This window comes from Elephantulus edwardii, unplaced genomic scaffold (genome assembly GCF_000299155.1).
Source record: "Elephantulus edwardii isolate Elephantulus edwardi_28Jun2011 unplaced genomic scaffold, EleEdw1.0 scaffold00006, whole genome shotgun sequence".
Lineage (NCBI taxonomy): Eukaryota > Metazoa > Chordata > Mammalia > Macroscelidea > Macroscelididae > Elephantulus > Elephantulus edwardii.
In genome coordinates, this window is record NW_006399756.1 from 16,261,306 (window position 1) to 16,286,392 (window position 25,087).

The 25,087-nt window shown below is 45.6% G+C and overlaps 1 protein-coding gene across 1 annotated transcript in view; it reads left to right on the plus strand.

The window, feature by feature from the left end:
* ABLIM1 (actin binding LIM protein 1) overlaps nt 1-25,087 on the plus strand; it is a 264,382-nt gene that overhangs the window by 130,880 nt on the left and 108,415 nt on the right. Inside the window, exons 5-6 of the mRNA XM_006879917.1 lie at nt 5,938-6,064; nt 9,577-9,670. Coding sequence (XP_006879979.1) covers nt 5,938-6,064; nt 9,577-9,670 — 221 coding nt within the window. The remainder of the gene's footprint in view (nt 1-5,937; nt 6,065-9,576; nt 9,671-25,087) is intronic.

Here is a 25,087-nt window from a genome sequence, read left to right on the forward strand (position 1 = left end):
TAAGGGGTTCTGTTTGTTTGTTTTCTCACTCTCGGTCACCATCTTTCCCTGGCAAGACACTGGCAATTTGCTAGTGGGCTTTATTCCCTTGGTGCAGCTCCACGTTTACCTAGTTCTGACGTTGACAGTAATTCCAGTGGCAATCACCAGCTTTCTATATTTGTCAGCAGCTGCTCCGGTGATGTGGAAACAATTCTCTCAACAGCTGAAACACACGAAGTAATGAAGCAGGACATTTTGTTCTTGATGACGGAGCTGGGCTGGAGAGAGCAGGGAAAGAGTGAGCAAGCGTGCCTTTCCTCCCCACGTCCTGTCCACCTTTTCCTGCCTGACGTAAGGCTCAAGCGAAGAATACGGTCTTACCCACAGATTAGTGGGTAGGCTCTGTGGAATATGCTAGAATATTCTGGGTCAGCTGATGTCAGCCAGTGTTTCCTTCCCTAGAAGCTGAGTTTTGTTCATTTGTTTGAGTTTATTTCTTGATGTTTGATATGGAGACCCAAATCCAGCTTCTGCCTCCGGCTCAAACTTCCCTGTTGACGGACTTTGGATTCTCCGCATTCTGTGGTTCAAAATCAGCTGCAGAGTCCTTCCTCTCCACAAGATTCTGTGCAGGGCACTGAGAATCAGAGATGATGAGATACCACCTAGGATACCACAGAGCTTCTAGGCTGCAAGACACTTTGGTAGGATTGTGAAGACTAGTTGGCACCGTGTTTATTAAGCCCTCGTCACATGGTGCCTTGTTTGCAGAAAGCCCTCAGTGCACAGTTATCATACTGGTGTATATTGTCCTTAAAGTGTGACTGTGCCTCTTTGCTAACTTTAGAATGTCAAGGACACTATGGTGCTTTGCAAAGAGAGAGCAAGCAATCTGCTTCCTGACCCAGCTTTGTCCCTAAGCAAGGAGAAAGTGAACTGTGCCGAGTGCCTCACATGGGCCAGGCATTCTAGGTGTTCTGCAAAGCCCTGCAAAGCACACCATCTCTTTTTCTTCCTTGGCAGTAGATTTGAGTAGCATTAGTAGACGAGGAATTAAGGGCTCAGAGAGAGTTATCTGCAAGTCTTCCTGACTGCACAGCCCCTCATTCCTGCCATCCCACACCCTCCACCTCTCTGGACCCTGTCCTGAGGAGACCTTGAATAATTCCTCCAGCCTCCTGGAGCCCAGCACTCTCCCTCTTTAGCACTGAAAATCCAGCCCCGGAATGTCTTTTTCTGTTTAAAAAGGCAGTGTCTTACTATCTTGAATCTTTGCTGCCATCTAGCGGGGTGTATCTAAGCAGGAAGGAAAAGTTGCAGTCCAATTTCAAAAGTTAAAGGTGGCAGCTTTCAGAACTCTTGAGTTTTAAGAAGTCTGATGTTGTAGTTGTTGTTAGGTGCCGTCAAGTCGACTTCAACTCATAGCGACCCTGTGAACAGTAGATCTGAACCTTACCTTATCCCGCTCCGTCCACATCACCCCTAATGTGTTCAAGATGTCACGGTAACAGACATAATGTCAATCCATCTTTTTGGGGGGTTTCCTCTCATTCTCTGATCTCTTTCACCTTTCTCATCATGATGTCCCTTTCACAAATTATCATGACCTTCCACTTTTATCTTTCATTTCTTTACCAAAAATCCCCTGGTGGTGTAGTCTATATGCAATTGTTGCTAACCCACAGATCATCCCTGGTTCAAGTCCACCAGTGGTTCCTTGGGAGAAAGATGAGCATTCTCCTTCAACGCACAGCCTTGGAAGCTAGTGAGGGTCAGTTATGAGTCAGTTCTGACTCCAGTGAGGGAGAGAAGGTGCCTCTAAACCTAAATAAGTGCATTCTACTTATTTTCTTTAAATCTTAACTTTTATGATTGAATAAATACACAATTTGTAAGATAAACTCTTATCTATTTGTTTTTATTTTATAACTATAACACATTATGTATGACCTTTGTAGTGCTTTAAGCACTTCTAATCTGTAACATTCAGTACTTGGACAGCAGATAGAATTTTTAAACACTTTCAGATATAATTTTTTAACTTTATAAAGACTTTTCTTATTTACTCCAGTTATCTGAATTTTCCTTCACATTCTTATGGTATAAAAAAAGAGAAAACTAAAAAAAACACAAAAAAATACTTTAAAAACATTATCTTCCTCCATATAGCAAACCAGTGCTTCAGAGTTTACATTTAATTTTTTCCAGAAACATTCTGGTCCTATATAAGCATGTGTATATACACACACACACACACACGTATTTCTTTTGTTTCTTTTTGTTAAAACTATTTTCTGCGAGAGGGCATTTCCAAGGGGGCTCCAGTGCTACTGTGGTTGAAGCACTCGGCTCCTGACTGCTGCCTGGTAGTTCAAATCCACCGACTGGCCCTTGACAGGAAGGTGCAGGGGCCGGCTACGTGGAGACTCATAGTCCAGGGGGCGCTCTCGGGCAGTTACACTCTGCCCTGCAGCATCGCTGGGAGGAGGACCCGGTGGCAGCGGGTTTGAATTTGGACCGTGTTCTGAAGCTCGCCTTTTTCATTTTTTTAATTGTTTTTTATTATTATTAAATTTTATTCATTTTCATGAACATTTACAGAGATTTGGGGTTTTCATTCATTCATTGTTGCATAAAGCTCGCCTTTTACAGCCCTCCACGCTACCAACTGAGATACTGAAGGAGCACTTCTGAAGCTCACCTTTTAAAAACTGAGTTTATTTAGGACATATTTCCTTGTCCTTCCACAAATCTATTTCATGCTGGGAAGCTCTAAGGCATTCTGGTGACTTAGTGGTCAGGAGGTACTGTGCCAACTTAGAGAAACGTGGTTTGAACTGCCAGCTTCTCTGTGGGAGAATGATGGGCTGTCTCCTCCTGTGTGATTTACTGCCTCTGATAACCGGCTGGACGGCCAGTGATGGATCACTTCCAACTCAGCAGTACACAACAACAACAATAAGAGAACGCTGTGGCTGCATGGTAAGAAATGACGCTGGCAACCCTAAGGCACTGGGTTCAAATCCACCAGCTACTTAACAGGAGAAAGGTAGACAATCTCTTTCCTTGTGATTTAAAGCCTCTGGGAAAAAAATTTAAAAAAAAAACAAACTGGAAAAAATGTATTTGCAATGAATAAATCTTTGTACAAAATTCTTAAAAAAAAAAAAGTTGCTGGAGGGTCAGCTGTGAGTTGGTCCCAACAACACACAACAACTGTTCAGCTATTGCCTTCCGTTCTTCTATGTTTGTCAAGTAAATTCCAACTCGTAGCATCCTATGTGGTTCTGTGCCGTTTACTCGGAACCGATTCATAGCTGATGCTCGGACAGATTTTCGGAGGCTGTAAATCTCATGCAAGGAGATTGCCCATCTCTCTCCCAATCTCTCTCCCACAAAGCAGCTGCTGGATCCCAAACACATGTGTTTGGAATCACAGTGCAGTTCCTTACCCACGAGGCCACTCAAACTCCGTGGCAGCGCAATAGGGCAAAGCGAAACAGCCCATAGGATTTCCTAAACTGTGATCTTTTCTGCAAGTTGCTCTGGGGCTGGAGTGTGTGACACGTTGTACAGCTAACTGAAAAGTCAGCAGTTTGAACTGGCCAGCTACTCTGAGGGAGAAGGACGGGCAGTCTGCTCCCAAGACGATGGTCAGCCTCCGAAGCCGGATGGAATGTTGCTGTGAGTCGGAATCAACCCACCTGGCAGCGGATTGTAGTTTGAATCTTTCGACCCTGGAGCAGCTGATGGGTTTAAGTTACAGACCTTTCAGTTAGCAGCTCAGCGTTTTACCCCTGTGCTGTTAGGGCACCTCATTATTATCTAAACTGTAACTTACCTAGTCTCTCATCACATGCCTCTAGGCTATTCTCAGCGCTACCAAAATGTGGCAGGCAATAGACTCACATGAATTTCTCTATATTCTTCAGTGAACTCATCTGTAGAATAACATGAAATTGCTGGGTAAAGTATTAATGGCTATAGACAGATCTTTGGAAATATATTTCGTATTTCTGTAGTGCAGAAAGAAATGGATTATGTTTATTTAACAGACTGTATCAGAGATTGAGACCTTCCACAGAAACTGTAGAACGCGTATTAGAGGAGAGGATTTGGATGGCTGCCACAGGGTGTAGGAGCCCTAATAGCACAGTGGTTAAGTGCTTAGCTTCTACTCAAAAGGCCAATGGTTCAAACCCACCAGCCTGTTTGTATGAAGATTTGCAGTTTTGAAAATCCTGGGGATGATTCTGCTCTGTCCTGACTGGTCACTGTGAGTTATCATTGACTTGACAGCGACACATCTTGGAGTAAATGGGCTTGGATTCAAAGGAGCTTGTGCATTTCTGGATGGGGACTTGTCTGGACGGGAGAACAAGTCTGTGATGGGGCATTTTTCCTTTTTTCTAGTAGGAGAGAGAATTGAAGTTGGGCTTTCATGTCATTGTAAGTTAGCTCAGTGCACACAGTTAACAATAATACTGTCACCGTCCGGCTGTGGTTGGAAGAGGGGAGTGTGTAATCACTTTTGTGTCCTGGGAGGCTCTGTCTTACTCCAGACATAGCCGTGGAGTGACCTTGTCCAGCCCTGCTTTCTTCTGTGACTATTTTTTACGGTCAGTGGGGGACATCTGGGCAGCTCGCCAAGGGCACATCCTCTTGCTTTCACAGGTGCATTGATTTTAAATGTTTATAGATAGTTAAGTGCTTCCCAGAAAGGTTATACAAATTTCCATCCCTCAGGACTCTTTTAAATACTCAGCTTTCCCTTGGAAGAAGAGATTTTATGATCAAAATTACCATGATAATAATGACGATGATAGTAGTAAAGGCTTGTAAAACCACCTGCTGTGTGCCAGCCGTGGTGCCAGGACCCCTATTTCATGGGACCTTCCTCTGGAGGTGTGGGCTGGGTGCTCCTACACCCCCTGATTTCACTGGAGGAAACCAGAAAGCAGAAGTTACTTGCCAAGGTTGCATGACCAAGGAGTGGAGCTGGCGTCAGGACTGGGCATACTAGTTCCAGAATCTGTACACTTTAACATGAATAGCTTCTTACCAGTTTTCCTGGACCAGTGGAGATTGATGGAATACCTACGCTTGCAGCCCTTAAGTCACTCTTTGAATCTCGGACAAAACTCCTAATAACTATTGTCATTTTTCCAAGTTCATAGAGTTTCCAGAGGCATGTGGTGTATAGGAAGTGGACACCACTCCTGCTTCCAAACCTATTTTACACTGTCCACATTGGGAAACCATTATGGTATTTGATACCCCAATGGTACAAGGTTCAACATCACAGCAAACCCAGCTTACTTCATACAGCAAATTGACAAAGAGCGATGTACAAAGTAGAAGATAACAGCACTAGTCTCATTTAGCAGTGGTTAAGTGTCGTCAAGTTGAATACCACTGAGAGTAAATTTTGCACAAAAAAACCCTGAACACTGTTCTATAACTAACATAATTTCTGTACATTTATAGAGTTTGTAGAGTTTCCAGAGACATCTAGTTTAGGAAGTGGATGCCACTCCTTCTTCCCAGCATAAATCAATCTGGAAGGTCATCCAAACATTGTACATAATGGGCCAATTTCAACATGATGGTAATAAGTGAGTGAATGAATCTTGACAGAAGCAGATTGCTAACCCTTTCTTCCAGAGCACCACCAAACCGGTTAGAAGCTTGAAGGGTATTTAAATTATGTGCACAGAAATAATTCTGTGACGACATCCAGCCCGTGTATATCCATAGAAGTCACTGCTGAGTGAGGCTGGGGCCTGGCCGACTTCGCAGGAAAGGATTTGAGGCAGGTCAGGGAGAGGAAGTGATGCTTACAGGGTTTGCACAGACTGTGTGCTCCGTGCCCACTGTGGTTGCCCTTCGTAATTGCCTTCAGCAAAGTCAATGTGCAGTGCCTCCTAGTAACTGGTGACTACCACTCTTTTCCAGATTGCGCCGGCTGCGGTCGAGACATCAAGAACGGGCAGGCATTGCTGGCCCTGGAGAAGCAGTGGCACCTGGGGTGCTTTAAATGCAAGTCGTGCGGGAAGGTCCTCACCGGGGAGTACATCAGCAAGTAAGTAGCCGGTCCTTACAGCCCCCCTCACAGGGCTCCCCACGGGCCAGGTCACTCACCTCCCACCATCAGCGTGAATTCTGGCCTAGAGAAATTTTTTCTTTTTCTTTTCTTTTTTTTTATTTTATACTGTTTTACTTACAAAGTTCTTATTGTTTTCCACACCACATCTGTCCAGTTTTCTTTACCCACCCTTCCCTCTATCCATAAAATTGTGTGACCCTATGATTGTTTCCTCAAAAAGCTGCACAGAGAAATTCCATGTGACCCAGCTATTCCACTCCTTGGAATATACCCTGAGAAAATGAGAACTGAGGCACACACGGAGACTTGTACACCAACGTTCATGGCTATGAAACATTTGAAAAGAATTTTCTTCTCCAGCTTTTGAGACGGTGTGGCAACTCTGAATGCAATAATAGGGTCACAGTGACTCTAAATGCAATTACAGGGTCACGGTTGCCTGATTTAACAGTTGGATCCCTGGGCGGTTCAAATGGTGAAAGGCTCAGCTGCTCACCCAAACGTCCACCCAGAGGCACCTCAGAAGAAAAGCTAGGTGGTCTTGTCCCCCAAAATCAGCCGTTGCACAGGCTATTGAGCCCAGCTTTATTCCGGCATGTATGGGGTCTCCAAGAGTCAGCATGGACCCGAAGGCAGTCAGCGTGGTAACTGATCAATTAGTGACATTAACGTAACGTCACACTACTCTATAACCAGTGAAACATTTACTGCCTTTAGCTTTGCTACTTTCGTCCCTGTTTTGAAGCTAGATCTACGTTTAGATCTCTAACACCATGCTGGGTCAAGGCACCAGCTTGTCTACGTGTGACCAGCAGACAGAACACCCTTCATGGAATAGGATCAAGCTCCTGTCAGATGTAGTTGATCAATGACGCTTTTAAGAACAATGCAGGATAAGGCAGGGCTCCAGTCTGTTGTTCACAGAGTCACGGTCAACGTGGCGGCAGCTGACAACAACCTCCAGGAGAAACTCGTCAGAGAATCGTCCTTTTTTGATTGTGGGGAAGGAATGAACCTGGTGGACTGGGAGAATAAGGGAGAGTTTTCCACTGTATATACCTTTGTGTTGTTATGAACCGTCAAGTCAGAACTAACACATCACTGACCCTCCAGCAGGTTTTCAGAGTCAGATAATCACACAATTGGAGATTTCCCATTCTTCTCCCGTGGAACAGCTGGTGGACTCAATCCACATGCTTTTGGGTTGGGAGTGCAATCTCTGGCCTCTAGGCCGCCAAAGCGCCCGTTTTTAGGCTTTAAAAATATTCCCACATTGGCGAGCTCTGGTGGCCTAGTGGCAAGAAGCTGCACTGCAATCCCAGAAGGGCACGGTTCGAATCCACCAGATGCTCTGCTAAAGAGGAGGGACATCTCCTCCTGTACTAGTCAGATCTGATTTGACGGTATATGGGAAAAAAACCCAAAAATTCCAACACCAGATTTTACCTACAGAACTACCTGGAAGAGAGTGTGATTCAGCCCAGAACCAGTACAGTGGAGCCTCTATCGTGATGAAGCGTGTGCAGGGAGTGTGGTGTGTAGTCTACCAGGAGTTGCACTGGCTCGAAGGCTGTGCCTCTCTTGTGGTTCAGATGCACCAGGGCCTGGGAGGGAGAAAGATAAGAAATCTCCTCACGTGCCATTTACAGCCTCAAAACCCAATGGAGAGGCAACTGTGAGCAGGTTCTGACTGGATGGCAGTGAGTTGGGTCTAGTGCATCTATGAGTCATGAGCTCTGTGGCTTAATGGTAAGGAGCTGCACTGACATCCCAAAGGAACATAGTTTGAATCTACCGGCTGCTCCAAGGGAGAATGATGGACACACTCCTCCCATGTGATTTATTGTCTCTGAAAACCCGCTGGAGGGTCAGCTGTGAGTTGGTTCCAACTTGATGGTATCTTAACAACAATAAACAGCCCTATGGTGAAGAGATTGATGTTGTTAATAGCTTTAGTTTGCTTGGCTCCACAGTCAACACTCTTGGCACCAGCAGCCAGGAAATTAAAAGACATATTATGATGGGAAAGTCTGCTATTAGAGACCTCTCCAAAGTGCTGAAAAACAATGTTGTTGCTCTGGAGACTAAGGAGCATCTGATACAGGTCTTGGTCTTCACAATTGTTTGCCATGCATCAGAGAGCTGGACAATGACCAGGGAGGATTGAAGGAGAGTTGATGCCTTTGAGCTGTGGTGCTGGAGAAGAGTATTGAGAATACCATGGACTGCTAAGAAAACAAACAGGTTCATCCTGGAGAGGGTTAAATCAGACTGCTCCTTGGAGGCAAGGATTCTGAAGCTTCGTCTGACATACTTTGGACATGTTATAAGGAGAGACAGATCCTTGGAGAGGGACACCATGCTTGGGAGGGTGGAGGGACAGCACAGGAGAGGAAGACCCTCTATGAGGTGGATTGATTCAGTGACTGGGATAATCGGGATGGGTGTGTCAGAGGCAGTGCGATTGGCACAGGATAGAGCAGGGATTAGGGCTGTTGTGCATAGGGTCGCTATGAGTCGCAAACGACTCGACGGCACATAACAACAACATTAAGTGTAATAACACAAAAAAAGTTTGAAATGTTGCAAGAAATACTGAACTAAGACATGCATATGTGCAGTGAGCCCAGACTGTTGACAAAATGGCACTGACAGACAATGTAGAGTTGTAAACCTTCTGTTTGAGGGGTGGTAGGGGAACGGCACGAACGACGCAGTCTCTGCAAAGTGCAGTCACATTAAATGCAATAAATGAGGCATGCCTGTATTTTTAGAAATAATTTCATTTCAAAACATAAAGGAATGTGAGTCCACCTAGAAGTCCAATTCCAGGGTAAAGCCGGAACACCTGTATTAGACTGAAAACGGTCCACAGATGATTCTGAGATAGAACCAAAGTAAGAAGGAAAAAATGCCCAGCTTTAAAGCTGATGCTGAAGGAGGTGCGTAGGTGACTGAGCTTTGCCCACAATGGACACGTGTAATAAATGACCGTAATCTTTGTTGTGTTCTGAAGTAAACAGAGGTTGCCTAAGCTGGAGGAGAAAACACCAGGCCCCTGACACGATGGTGTCTCCTCACTGTTGGAGCAATCTGGTCTGGTGTGTGAGCTCAGAGAGACAGCGTGAAGGGAAGAAGAAGGTGTGTGTGGGCCTCTCACAGGTGGACAAATATCTTGTCCCTGTGTGGAGCCCATCCAGGCTGGTTGTGAGATAAAACGATGTCAGAACTCTGCTGGTGAACTTGTGGGTATAAGCAATAACAGGAACTCTGAGGAGAGTGAACTACCACGTCTGTGTGGCCCTGTGCATGAAGCCTTCCCTCAGGATAGTCTGGTCTCAGGGGTTTGACCGTGTCTGACCACAGCCCCAGGCCCATGAATGCAGGACAGGAGGGATGCAAGCTCTACGTGAAGCTGTGGAGCAGACTCTGAGTGTGGATACCACGTCTTTTCTCCCTGCAGAAGTTGACATATTTTTCTCTTGCAGGGATGGTGCTCCGTATTGCGAGAAGGACTACCAGGGGCTCTTCGGGGTGAAATGTGAAGCCTGTCACCAGTTTATCACGGGGAAAGTGCTGGAGGTGAGTGACACATGGGCTCCCCTCAGAGGCCTTGAGAAACACACAGGCCTCTTGACCCAACTCTTCCCACCTTTCTCACCCAGAGGAGGAAGGAAGAGGTTGTGGGTGACTGAGATCTTCTTGATAAGTGCGCCGGGCTGTCCCCACGGGCGGTAATCCACCAAATGCACGTGTGGACAGTGAGATGGAAGAGAGTTTGAAGGAAAAACAAAGAATGAAAAGGGGGGCTATTGTGAATTATATACAAGGCTGATATTAGATAACTTTTTTGTTTTAGCAGGAAAAAGAAAGTAATAGAAGAGTGGCGTATGTGGAGGTATGTGTGCATATGTGTGAGTGTGGGTGTGTGTACAGGTAGGTGGATACGTGCATCCAGGTGAGTGGGTGGGTATATGTATGTGTGCGTGTGTGTGCTCAGGTGTGAGTGTACAGGTCTATGAAATGGGAGAGTGTAGATGTGTGTATTGTGTATAGGTATATTTATACTTATTTAGAGGTACTTGTGCGTAGATGTGTGCAGGTTGATACATATATAAATCTGAGGGTGTATGTTTGTGTTTATACAGTTATGTGTATGTGTGGGTTTAGGGTTATGTGTGTATGTAGATATATGTGTATAATCACGTATGTGAAAAGTATGTTGTTGTTGTTGTTGTTGTTGTTGTTGTTGTTATGTGCCGTTGAGTTGATTGCGACTCATAGCGACCCTATGTACAACAGCCCTAACTCTGCTCTGTCCTGTGCCAATTGCACTGTCTCTGACACTCCCATCCCGATTGCCCCAGTCACTGAATCAGTCCATCTCAGAGAGGGCCAAGTTCATGTGTATGAATACGTGCATCGGTGTGCGGTGTGGGAGTCATGCAGAAGGGTAGGAGTATATGGGTGGGTGTGCAGATGTTTCTATATGAGTACATTTATATACATGTGTGTGTGTGTGTGTGTGTGTGTGTGTGTGTGTGTAGAGGCCTATCGGTAACTATGAGTGTGAGCGTGTCTGCAGATGTTTGTACGTAAGTATATGTGTATGAGGGTGTGCATGGATATGTGGGTGTGTAGAGGCACGTGAATGACTTACGAGTGCATGGGTGGGTGTGCACATGTAAGATCTAAGTACGTGTATGGACAGCTGTGTAGGTTTGTATACATGGCATGAAGGTGTGTTCGTCGGTGTACAGGTATGTGTGTATATAAAGGAGTGTGAGTATTCGTGAATCTGTGTGTGTTTGTGCAGATGCATGTACATTAGTACATGCGCATGAGTGTACAGGTGTGTAGGTGTGAACAGTATGTCCATGTGAAAGTCTGTGGGTGTAGGTATGTGGGAGTGTGCACACGTGTGATTGTGTGTGTGTGTGTGTGTGTCTGTAGTTGTGTTTGGGGCCAAGTGTATGCATTTGTGTGTGTGTGTGTGTACAAGTGTGTATACATGTGATGTGTATGTGTGGTAGGTGTACATGATGGTGTGACTGTGAAGACATGTCTACATATGTGAGTATGTTCTTGTATATGTGTACAATTACGTGTTGGGGGTAAGTGTATGCGTTTATATACACACGTGTGTGTACCAGTGTGTACACATGTCATGGGTATGTGTGTGGTAGGTGTGCATGATTGTGTGTATAGATGGGTTTGACTGTGGAGACATGTGCACACATGTATGTGATTGTGTGTGCGTAGACACAGGAGCAGACTCTCAGTCTGAGAAAAGAATGATGAGTGAAAGGTGAGGGCCTGGCCTCCACACCCTTAGAAACCACATCCTGTGTGGGTGGGAGCACCCTGCCAGGCAAGGTGTGACTGCCCCATTGGGGAGGGCCTTCTTCCTGCTGCTTCAGCAGCCACCCCAGCTCCTTCCCCGGGCTGAGTCCAGGGCCCCCCGTGGGCCCCAGGCCCTTCACAGGGGATTACTGGACAGGGTTGACCGGGAGCCACTGCCCCACTTACGACCAGGCTGTGGAGTGTTAACTAGTTCTGACTAGAAGTGTAAAGATTGCCACATCCACATCCCACACTGCAGGGTGGAGAGTGTGTGAAGCAGAGGTGGGTCTGGGAACTCAGCGGCTGGGACCAGGACTGGTTGTGCAGCTTGTCACCTCGTGCCATCCGCACCACGAAATCTGTGGAACAATGCCCAAACTTCGTCACAGGGCATGTTTCAGAAACAGATCGTGGAGGCCCACATCTCTCGTTCCTGCTCCCTTAGACTCGCTGGCCTCACGGCGGCTCAGTGAGGCCCCCTTCCCTGACACACAGAGGGGCTACCTGTGGCCTAGGAAAGCACAGCTCACTCTAAGTGAGAGGTGCAGGAATCAGGCTTTACACCAGCTGCCTCTCAGCCAGGGGGATGGTGTCCTGGGAGAGACAACCATTCTCACAAAGGCTCTGAGGAAGGGCAGCTCCCCCACTCGACCCCCTTGCTTTACACCCATATCCCAGGGCAGGGACTTGCAAAGATGGTGCTGGAGATGTGGGGAGGTCAGAGCGGTGCCTCCCAAGTCACATTTAGGGTTGTGGACCTTGTCCCACGAGTGCTGGGGAGCCACAGAAGTGACCGTCATGGAGTGTGAGGAGGACAGGACAGATTGCTGGGGAAGGAATGGAAGGCCGGAAAGGAGTGGGACAGGGAGGCCATTACGAGCCTGGTGGGTACAAAAAAACTGTGGTGGCACGACCTGACGCACAACCCTAAAGGTGGACCCCCACCCTCCACACACAAGTCAGGCCAGGTAGAGTTTTAGGGGTCTTTCTGATGAAACATTCATGGTCGGCCCCAGTAGACTTCTCAAGGGGAAGCATGCTGCGAAGATGGTTGGAGAAGTTGGGCGTGACCCACCACAAGGGCACCTGGTAGTGTGGGTGGTCATGTCCTAGCTCCAAGATATGTGGCCGGGCCTCCTGTACCCCTCCCCAGACACTAGCGGCACCTCTCAGGACGAACCTGGGGGCCAGAGGGACCCACAACATTCCTTTGGGGTCTTCAAGTATATCTGCTGTGTAGGGTGGAGAGAAACCTCTTGCTCTGGGAACCATTGTTTAAAGTTCATTTTGCAACAAGGATTAAAGACCCCAGAACCATCTCCCCAGTGTTTAGATGGAGGAAGTAATGTGGGAAAGCATGGGGGTGTGTCAACCAGATTTGAAGGCACCCCTTTGCAGAAGGCAGACCGACACGCCTGTCTCCTGGATCCCCACCTAACGCTGCATTCCCCCAGAATGGAGAGGGTGTGTCTTCATGACCTGCAGATTTAGCTCAGCAGCTCGGGGAAGGATTATCTACCGTAGAGCAGGGCCCGAGAATGTGTGCTTTTGCAGAAACCTCTGCTGACACTCTTCTCTCGCAAGGCCCAAGGATTTCAGGGTCCACAGGCCTGTGGAGCCCCCACCAAACTGGTTCCAGGGAAGCACTTTCAAGGGTTAAGGCCACGCGCTCTCAGAGTTGGAAATCCAGGGAGGAGTTTGAACCACATTCAACCTTGGCGTCAGGATCCGCCCAGCTGGTGTGGTGTTCCTCCCAGATGGGTGTGTGAGCAAGAAAAATATGTCCTGGTGGTTATCACTCTAACATATGACAGCTCGTGAGTCAGCCAAGCTTGGCTGCAGCATGACCCAGGGCTGGGCTGCACACTCACTCCGCCCTGCCTACCCTGACCGCATTGCTGGTGACACTTTGTGATTGTGGTCCTGCGGTCAATACTCTTCTTGCAGATTTCATTTTTCTGATTGAGTTCTCCCATTCCGTAAGGGCCGTCATGGACGCTCCAGCATGGGAGCCAGGAGACACTGTCAGCCTGGCAGATGGCACAGGTGTCAGGGGTAGGAGAGGAAGCCTTTGCCACTGACTGAGCCAAGGGGTCTTGGTGATACAGTGGTTAAAGTGAACAATTGCTTAATGAAAGGTCAGTGGTTGAAGCTCAGTAGCCACTCTGTGGGAGGCAGATGTGGGGGTCCATTTCCATGGAGACCGAGAGCCACGGGGTTCCTATGGGGCAGAACGAGACCCAGTGGCAATGGGTTGGTGTAGCTTTTAGTAATCAGTGAGCTGAGGCCTCCTCTCTGTATGTGCTTTCCTTCACCTGGGAAGCCACCAGACACCTGAGGGGGCATTGACTGGGTTAAGGGGCACAAAGCAGTGATTAGAAACTCCAAACTAGTTGGGATTGGCACCCTAAATAATTTGGGTACAGGTCATCCTGACTGTGAGGTACTGTCTTCATTTCACAGCTGAAAGGATTGACACTGACATCCAGGCTCCACCCTCCTCTAAATTCACCCTCCTTTTGCTATTCCATCCTAGTTATCTGTCCTACACACCCCATTAGCTGGAGTGAGGGGCGAGGCAGGGTCTGAGAAGCAACCATTTCCATGAGAAGGAGCTCTGGGTCAGAGGAGACCCTGGCTCTTAGCACACTAGCTCTGTGACCTTGGGCAAGTCCCTTAACTCCTGTGAGCTTTAACTTTTCTTTCTTTGTATAAAGCTTTGAAATATGTATATGGTATGTGTATGTGTGTATATATATATATGTGTGTGTGTGTGCATACATACACATATATATGTATATATATAGTCCATTGACAGTTTTCATCAAAGATAATAATTGTTACAGTTGTGTACAGTTAAGTCAAAACCAACATATAGCTAACCTTCCAGCAGGTTTTCAGAGGCAATAAATAACACAGGAGGACATTGCCCATCTTTCTCATGTGGATAATCTGTTGGATTCAAACTGTGTGCCTTTGGATTGGCAGTGCAATTCCTTACCACTAGTCCAACAGAGCTCACTTAAATGAAATAGTAGTACTAAACAAATACACATTTAATATGATTATATATGTAAACATAAATAATATGGCTATATATGTAAACATAAATAATATATAACCATTTAAAGAGCATATCATTTTAAACCTATGAACTAAATAAAAGTTTATTTAAAAGAGAAAATGTATTTTCATATGTGTGTTGTTGTTAGTTGCTATCAAGCTGAGTACAACACATAGTGACCCTATGAACAACAGATCTGAGCTCTGTCCAGTCCTGTGACCCATTTGAGTCCATAGCTGCAGACACCAATCAGTCCATCAGTCTTCCCTATTTTGTTGACTGTCCGCCTTTCTAAACATATGTACGTTGTTGTTGTTAAGTGCCGTCGAGTCGTAGGCGACTCATAGCGACCCTATGAATGAAAGTCCTTGACACCTGTATGACTTTCATCCTTCCTCCAGGTTCATAGGGTTTCCAGAGGCAAGCTATTACAGAAGTGGATGCCACTCCTGCTTCCAAGCTTGTTTTAACTGGGGAGCTCCACCAAACACTGTCCACCATGGGTAACCAGTATCGCATTTGACTCATCAGTGTCACAGTGTTCAGCTTCACAGCAACCACGAGTTATGTATTTATTCCCCACACACAGTCTTCATTATTCAGGGAATTCAAACATATTTTTAACTCCAGAATCAGCACCTGTCACACACTTGCACCCATGTGTGGTCCCATACAAGTTGCCCAAAGTGCCCATTCCCAGTTAAGGTCAAACAGGTAACACCTAGTATTCTTTTTTAAGATCTATTTGTCACATTGTTGTACTTCCTTTCAGTGACTTTACCATTTATAATGGCCCCCATGTGGACAGCTAAAGTTCTCACTGTCCACTCTGTCTGAGAACATACATGTTTGAGGGGCTCCATGCAAGCTGTGTTCTAACCCAGCTACAGCCCTTCATCAAAGACAGAACCCTGGGTGTGAGTTAATGCTAACAGCTCAACAATAGGCATAAAGTAAAGTGGCTTCATACAGAAACACACATAAGATAAGGCTGTGTATTGATCAGTTGATGAGAACATCGTGACCGGAGGCTCACAGGAACCCAGGCCTGTGCTACCCCATAGGGATTGGTTCAGTTTCCGCTCAGTGTACCCAGCGACTTTACAGATCATAAGGACCACAGAGAGCAGGAGGCAGCTGTTTACGTCTAACCAGGCAGTCGGACCCTTGGCTCTGATGAGCTGAGTTCTCTGACCCTAGTGTTGCAGTTTGGAGGTGTCCGGGCCAGCTGTTCTTTCCTCAGGAGATGTTTTTCTGGAAAGAGCAGTGTTTGGAATATGCCCATGAACGCACAATCAGAACACTCAAAGCCTGGCTTTATTCTTTTTCATGATTTGCTTTCAATTTTGTTTCTACAGCAATATTTCTTTTTAGGAGCTCTTGCCTTAAATAGCACATTTTTTAAAAGCTTATGCTAATGACCAGATAAATTTAGGAACTTTAGGAAGATGTTTACAATCTGTCTCCTAATTAGGGAGTCCAGAAGCAAACTGGGTTGAGATGCTTGAGCTTACCGACAGCCATCTGTCACCATCCCACCCCTCATCTCCTCCCTGAGGTCTGTGAGTAACAGGAAGCTACAAGCGACTTCAGACATGGGTCCTAGCTGCCGGGAGACGTGAGGCACATCTCTGAGGTCCCATGTCTCTTCCGTCATTGGGGTTAAGACCCTGTGAGACCTTCTGCCCCAGCCAGCATCCTTCTCTACATACAAATAGCTAACTGCCAGTTCCATGAATCAGGAAATGAAAGGCAAGAGTTAATCACCAGCAACAAAGTTATAAGAAAGTGGATGTTGCATGGATACGAACGCACATGTCATACTGACAACAGAAGCTTTGAGGGTAGAGGAGAGGGGCTGCCCTGTGCCCCCTCTCCAGTTCAGACTCTTCTTCCATATTTGGCAGGTTAGGGGTGTTCTTCCGGTTCCCTCAGCTCTCTGGCACAGTTCATTTCCACCCAAGGGCGCCCGATGCCGACCTCAAACTCCACTGAGGCATTCAAGATGGTTGCCCTCATCCCAGCAGCACCCCAGGCACCTCTCCCCCTGGTGCGGGTGACATCACTGAGTTGTCACCTGCCTGGCTCGCTGTGGGAAGAATTCCTGTCTGTGGTCTTCCCTCCAGGAAGGGGGCTGTCACAGTCCTCCACTTTGCTGGCACAGGGCTTGAAGCAGGTGCTACTCTTGTTCCTCTGGTCTTCTAGGCGCGTGTGGTAGGTGTATGTGGGTGGCATGGTACCCACTTGTTGTTGTTGTTGTTATGTGCCGTCTAGTCGCTTGTGACTCATAGCGACCCTATGTACAACAGCCTTAAACTCCGCTCTGTCCTGTGCCAATCGCACTGTCTCTGACACGCCCATCCCGATTATCCCAGCCACTGAATCAATCCACCTCATAGAGGGCCTTCCCTAGGGTGTCCTTTGTGCAGTGTTGTCTGTAATGTCTGCAGGAGCCCACCTGCCCCACACACTCAGAAGGACACTCAGATGCAACAGACCAAGGCATGTCCTCTGGGACACTGTTAGTGCCACTCTGTCCTGTCTTTATCTGCCAGTTTGGAAAGGAACAACTGAAGGAGAGAATGGAGACTTGCTTCAGACACTCCCGCTGAATACCTGTTCTGTGGGGGAAGGAATCACAACGTGATCCAACCAAGTCCTTCTCCTCAACTCGATTACAGATTAAAACCTGCTGGCTTTGCTTTCGGATTTATCCACAAAATTGAGGGGGAAATTGTTTATGCTGTTGGGTGGAAACCAGCTGACTTTCTTTTCAATCAAGGCTCTGGCCCCTTGCCTCCATTTTAGTGTCTATATTTTACATGTTGTACAAACTGTAAGGTGTGAATAGGCCTCGTGCTGGGCTGACCTGTTATCCAGGCAGAGAACGCATGGGTTACCTTTGGCGCTTGCATGACATATAATCTTGTCATGATTGAAAGTGCATTTTGCAAAGGATAGGCTGAAACGCCACGTCACCTGTTTTGCCTCAGACATGATACATACACACAAATCGCAAGCAATAACCTATCTTTATGCAGAATATTGACTGCCTTTTTCTCATTGTGCTTAGAGGACTTCATGACCTCGTCCACTTATTTGTGACTCCAAGAAGTGGGCCACTTTCTTTCCTAGAGGGAGATGATCCGTGGCACAGTGGACAGTGAGCCACTGTAAAATCCTGCCTCTCTATGTTATTTGGGAGCTCTGCAGCCTCGTGGCAAAAAGCTGTGCTGTAATCCCAAGGCACATAGTTCAAATCCACCAGCTGCTCTGTCCGAGAAGGATGGGCAGTCTCCTCCTGGACAATTAATTGTCTCTGAAAACTCACCAGAGGGTTAGCTGTGGGTCAGTTCTGACTTGATGGTTCATAACAACATATGTTAGTTACAACTTTTGCACATAATCCTAACAAATCTAAGTCCTAACAGTAGAGGGGTGAACTCAAGGTGGTTACTGCCAGATTCAAATTACTGATGAGCTGATTTAGCACCAGGGACTCTAGGGCTCCTTAGTAACAAAAGCAAGATTAGAACCCAGATCTCTTTACTGTCGAGAAAATGGGGGAACACACACCCACCCCTTCGTGATCTCCCTGGAGATAATGCTTATGCAAAACAAATACTTAATTTATCTTCCATGTAAGTTGCCAGAGGACCAGATTTTACCCTGTGTGGTGATACGGAGGAAGGCCATCCCTGTGTCGTTGTTAGATGACACAGAGCCCCTTCTTACCCCTACCCACCCTTGACCACAGCCTCACAATCATTCTGTGTTGAGGCCCATGTTTACAGCTTCTGTGTTGGTCCATCTCGTGGAGGGCTTCCTCTTGTCCACTGACCCTCCAGCTTGTGCTTCCAGAGGTCAGTTCAATTCTGTAACACATTGGATCTTCATGATTAAGAATTCACCTCAAGGAGCTCTGGTGGCCTAGTGGTAAGGAGCTGCAACTACAATCCCAGAGGCGCACGGTTCGAATCCACCAGATGCTCTGCCGGGGAAGGAGGGACAATCTCCTCCTGTACCAGTCAGATCTGACAAAAGTAATAAAATAAAAAGGAAAAAAAGAACCTCAAAAAAAGAATGCACGTGAATGAAACACAATTTAAAAAAGATTAAAGGCTTGGAAACCCCCTTTAAAAAAAAGAAAAAACTTACTTGATGACAGTAGGTTTAATTTTTTTATTCTTCATTGGTTGACCTCTTACTGTTGTAAACTGTCACTAAAAATCAGTGGCTCTCTTCCTGTGGCCTCCTCCTGTCTTGTTCATCAGCTGTGGGGACCACAGGGCACCTGGCATGGCCCGTGGAAAGCGTTGTAGATGAGTGCAGCTGTCTCAGGCTGGGAGCTCCTTGACTTCAGAGCACAAGTCTAGAACTCCTCACAGCTCAGTAACAGTCAGGAACAGAACCCAAAACAAGCAAAAACAAACCCACTGCCATTGAGCTGATTCATTGCAGCCCTGTAGGACAGGGTCCCCTGTATGGTCCCCAAGATATAAATCTTTATGGAAGTTGACTGCCTCCTTTTCTACCCACAGAACAGCTAGTGGCTTTGAACCACCAACCTTTTGGTTAGCAATCAAATGCTTTAGCCACAACGCCCCAGAACTCCTTGAATAGTCAGGAAGAAGCTCTATGTTGATAATAACTGATATAGACACACTGGTCACCTTTTCTAATTTCAGACTAACACTTGGCCATACATGGAACAAATATTTGCATTTTAGAATACATAAGTAAAATGTGGTCTAGCCATAAAATGGAAAATTACTCGACCATGAAAAGGAATGAACAGATGCTACAGAATAGATGAACTTTGGTAATATCATAGAAGTGAGAAATAAATCACAAAAGATCACATCATATAAGATTTCTATAAAATGGCTGTAATATACACATCCATAGAAGAAAAGAGTGCATTAGTGGCTTTAAGGACTAGAAGAAGGGGAAATATGGACTGACTGCTAATGGGGTTGGAAGTTTTGTGTGTGTGGGTAATAATTAAAATTTTCTAGAATTAGATAGGGGTAGTGATTATACAATCTTGTGATACATCTTGTATACATCTGAGTTGTATACTTTAAAGGGATGGATTTTATGTTATTTGTATTCTGTCTCTGAGTATATGCTCAGGTGTATATATATTTGTATGTATACACACACATACATGTATATACACACACATAGAGAGGTATTCAAGACAATAGGAAGTTGAGAAAACCCTTTGAATTGTGTCCTACCATTTTACAAGCTTCTCGATGGTGGGCAAGTTAATTAACCTCAGTTACTCAACAGCAGTTATTTTACAGATAAGTTTTCTTATCTGTGATTGCAGAGGGAACAAAAGGAGGCTAGCAAGCCAGCAGGCAAAACTCTGGACATAATTAGATACCAGAGTAGTTTCCTCTTCTAGTTCTTAGTTAAAAATCTAACTTACTAAGTTTGACAACACTGGGTAAAAAGCAAGAGTGGGTATTGATTTTCACAAATATTATCTCAAAGAATTTGACCATAGAATGTGACTTGATGAATGTAAAAACCTTCCCTCTTTGGAAGGCAAACCTTAAGTTTCATATGTGGGTTGTGATGCGTCATTTGCAGTATCTTATTTGTGAAGAATAACCAGGTTGTTTTCCATTGTTACTGTGATTGGTAGATGATTAGAGGAAAACTCAGTGAGATGAACTGACACAGTAGGGCTAGGATAGCAAAGGGGGCAGGGTTTGTTCTGTTGTGCGTAGGATTGCTGTGAATCAGAGTCAACTGGATTGCACACAACATCGTCAAATTGTGACATGCTGGGAGCTGGCTGGGCAGGGTATAAGCACACTGACATGATGGGTGAGTGCTCCTAGTACAGTCTATCCATTTCACTCAGTTATCTACCTTCTCTTATACCAGTGCAAGAGGAAATGCATTGCCAAGGCAACACAAGACTGTGTGTTCATAAGCCTTGAAGATTGTATATTTATGGAAAAATCACCCCATTTCCTGCCAGCACAAGCGAAAGGACTTTTCTTATCCGGAAATGACAGTTTGAAAAGAATCTGCATTGATCTTGAGTTAAAAAGATGTTTTGTTTTTCACCATCCTCTCATGTCATGGCGTTTCGTGTATTGCTGGTGGAAGGTGTTTGGCAGAAGCAGAGGGTTGGCAGGCAACATCAGACTCTTCTGAGAGATCAATACATGTTATTGAGCAAACCCTGGTGGCCCAGCATTGTGACTACAAAGAAAATGGAAGGCTTGCCTAGTTTTCAGAGACATTTACATTTCTACCAGTAATAGGGAGCCCAGAGGATCAAACATCCCCCTTCCTGTGATTCCCACCCGCCCCATCTTGGACAGTTATTTATATTCTTTTCTTATTATAAACATAAAAGGGGTGAGGATATCTCTACTTCTAAGTGATTGATTCCAAAGTACTGCATCAACTGTACCGAGATGCCCTCAATGGCCCCATGATAATTTCTAGGCCCTTATCCTGGAGAAGCTCTAGTGACATCGTAGATTACTATTGGGTAGCTGACCAAAAGGTCAGCAGTTCAAACCCACCAGCCATACAGTGGGGGAACGATGGGACAGTCTGCTCCTATTAAGACTCACAGCCTGAGAACTCTCTGGAGGGCTGCCTTGGGTCAGAATCAACTGCAAGGCAGTGCGTTGGGTTGCGTTTATCTTGGTGGAAATAGCCCTGGTGGTACAATGTTTTAAACACCCAGCCATTAAGCACAAAGTCAGTAATGCAAATATATATAGCAGCTGCTATGTGAGAGACAGCTGTGGCCGTAGATTTATGGCCTTGGAAATGCTGTGGAGAACTTCCATTTTTTTACAGGTTCCTGAGGGAAAAGTTCAGAGCCTTTGTTTACAAGGTCAATGAGTAAAAAACACTAAACTATTGTTCTTATTGTTATTGTATGCTGTGAGTCAACTCCAACTCATAGTGACCTTATGTACACAGCTCTGAACTGAACCAAGTTTGTCGTCTCTGACACACCTGCCCCCATTACCACAGTCACTGAGTCAATCCATCTCATCAAGGGACTTCCTCTCTTGCACTGTCCCTCCACCCTTCCAACCATGATGTCCCTCTCTTCTTGCAATATGCCCAAGTACATCAGACAGAGCTTCAGAATTCTTGCTTTCAAGGATCAGTTTGGTTTCACCCCCTCAAGGACAGACCTGTTTGTTCTCCTAGCAGTCCGTGATATATTTGCTACTCTTCTCCAGCACCACAACTCAAAGGCATCAATTCTTCTTCTAGCATCCTTAACCATTGTCCAACTGTCTGATGCCTAGCAAGTAATTGCAAAGACCATGGCCTGGATCAGACACACCTTAGTCTCTAGACTGACATCATTGCTCTTCCATACTCAATGAGGTCCCTGACAGCAGATTTTTCCAATACAATTTGTCTTTTGACTTCCTGGCTGCTGGTACTAAGAGTGTTGATTGTGGAGTCAAGCAAACTGAAGCTGCTAACAATCTCAATCTCTTTACTGTATATCATGATGCTACCAATTGGCCCAGTGGTGAGAATCTTTGTTTTCTTGATGTTGAGCTTCAATCCATATTAAAGGCTTTAGGCCTTGACCTTCTGCAGCAAATGCCTCAGGTCCTCAGTTTCAGCAAGCAAGGTTGTGCTGTCTGTTTAATGCACGTTGTTGATGAGTCTTCCTCCAATCCTGATGCCACACTCCTCCTCATAGAGCCCAGCCTCCCAGATGATCTGTTCTGCATACAGATTGAAAAGATATGGAGACAGGATGCATCCCTGGTGTATACCTTTCCTAATTTTGAACCATGCAGTGTTTCCTTGCTCTTTTCTGATGACTACCTCCTGGTCTAGGTATAGGTATCGCATAAGCATAATCAAGTGTTCTGGGATTCCCATTCTTTTCAGAGTTAGCCACAGTTTGTTGAGATCCAACATTGTCAAATGTCTTTGCTTAGTCAATGAAACAGTGATAGACATTGTTCTGGTACTCTCTGCTTTCTGCTAAGATCCATCTAACATTGGCTATAATGTCCCTAGTGCCACAATCTCTTCTAACTCCAGCATGTACATCTGGCAGTTCTCTGTTGTTGTGCTGTTCCAGTCATTTTGGGATCGTTTTCAGTGGGCTCTTACATAGCACTTAACAACAACACTGGAAGGAACTGAGTCATAGTAGACGAGATGGCTCGTAGCAACAATAACATGAGTAGGAACTGACTCGAGAGTAATGGGTTTCTCTTGGGCAGCACATGTCAGCACAGAAAAGTAAACTGGGAGCCTCAGGAGTAAGGGGGCCACGTAGGAGGTACACAGAGTAAATGCCCTGAGTTTAAAAGAACTTCTCGTCAGTTATTAGAAAGGAAGTCCGCATTGAGTCTAGTGAATAAGTAGGCACAAGCAGATGAAAGTGGGTGCTTTATTTCCATTTGATGTTTTTCCTAAAATCTTGGGTTACTTTTTTCCTTCCTTGCCTGTTTATTTTACTTTAAACATACTTAATTTGATGTTACAATTTGGTTTAGTTGCATGCTTATAATATGCCATTTTTTCAAATTTCAAATCTTTCCTGTAAGTAGTCAGGTTATACATTTGTAAACACGTTTCTATTATTTTTATTCTTTTAGCTTAAATATCAGGTAAAACTGGCTTTTGGGGCTCACCTAACCGTATTCTCTACCTGATACACCATTTCCTATCAGAAAAGGCTGACCATCCATTTGCCCCTTTGACTGGTCAGGTGGATTAGCAGAAGAGAGATTTTCAACCAGATGGCTTGACACGGTGACTCCGGCAATGGGCTCATATACATCAGGGTGAAGATGGCACAGGACAGGACAGGGTTCAGATCTGTGGTTGATAGGATCGTTAGGAGTTTCCTCAACTCGACGGCACCCAACACTGACAACAACTCTGGCGTGGGATGAAAAGATGACCTGATCTGGCCTTTCTCCTGGAATTTCTGATTAGTGCCTCTTGTATGCCTAGTGACTGCTCTTTGGACTTTAAGCAACCTTCTGTAGCTCCTATGTTGATGATAGCTCAGAAAATAAAGATGTTTTCTCTAACTGCCTACATTCCTCTTTGACCTTGTGCTTTGGCCCACCTGCCTCTTGGAGTGCCTGGTAACTCAGTGGTTAAGAAGGCCACCATCCAAAGGTGTCTCTTGCCTGGTCAGCTTCAATTCTGGGCATACTTTTTTTTTTTTTTTCAGTTAAGGATGTGAGAGTTTCCACAAGGTCCAAGAAGTGAAGAGTGCTCTGTGGGAGGTGGTATATTTGGTGCCCTGCCACTCATCACACTAGGCCCCCTCCTTTGTTTTACACCTGACTGTTCTCACTTCCTGCACCTCCGGGCTTCCCACCTCCTGAAGGACGCTGTGCCAGGTTCAGCAGATGGACCTCAGAGCTTGCCAGCATGTCAGGGCGAGTGAGGGTAAGCAGAGTGGTGACCAGCGAGTCTCAGGGAAAGGAATTGGTACAATCATTCTTCCAAGCAAAAGGAAACCTCAGAGTTGACTTGCAGATGAAAACTGTCTCTAGCCGGGCCTTTAATGGCTTGATGGCAAAACTGAAAGCTGCAGGCATCTCATAAACATAGTTATCTCCAGTAGGTACCCTCCACTCGACTGTGATCCATAGTGATCCTGTGAACAACAGATCTGGACCTTGCCCTGTCCTGGTAGTCACTGTGTCAGTCCATCTCATTAACGATCTCCCCAGCTTTCACTGGCCTTCTGCTTTTCCCAGCATGATATCTCTCTCCAATGATTAGTTCTTGACACAACATTTCACCATCCTTGTCTCTAAGGAGTACTCTGGTTGCACTTCCTTCAACATACAAGTTGCTCCTACATGAAGAAACAAACACAGAATCTGCAATTTTGGGGTTTGATGGAGTTGTAATGGGTACTGTGGATGAAAGAACTGATGAAGGAATTCTCATGGAATCCAGACTTTCTGGGCCTGTGGAGGCTGGGTGAGCTTCTGAAACTATTGCTCTATATATCCTTTAAAGCTTAAACCAAAATTATCCCTGAGGTCTTCTTAAAACCAAACAATAATTTAGCTGAAGTAGTAAAGACTGCTTTCTTCCGGCATTGTGCTCTTGTGAGAGCTACCTAAATGGGATCAAAATGGTAACCGCAGCATTAAAGATCAGATAGGAAATGCCCAGGCAGTGAGTTTGTGTTAATGGAAGAGGAGCAGGTCAGAAAAGGAAAGTGAGAGTGGTCGTACAATTCACAGAATGGAATCACCATCATGCCAATCCATCTCCCAGAGAGTCTTCCTCGCTTATGCCATCCTTCCACTTTTCCAAGCATGATGTCCTTTTTCAAGAACTGGCCCCTGCTAGCGACATGCCCAAAGTACGTGACACAGAATTTCACTATCCTTTGCTCAAGGACACACCTGTTTCACTTTCTCTAGCGCAGACCTGTTTATTCTCTTAGAAGTCCATGGAATGTTGAGTACTCTTCTCCAACACCACCATTATTACTGTCAGGTGCTGTCACATTGAGTACAATTCTTCATGACCCCACAGACAACAGGTCGGAGCCTTACCCTCTCCTGTGCTGTCCTCATTCTCCC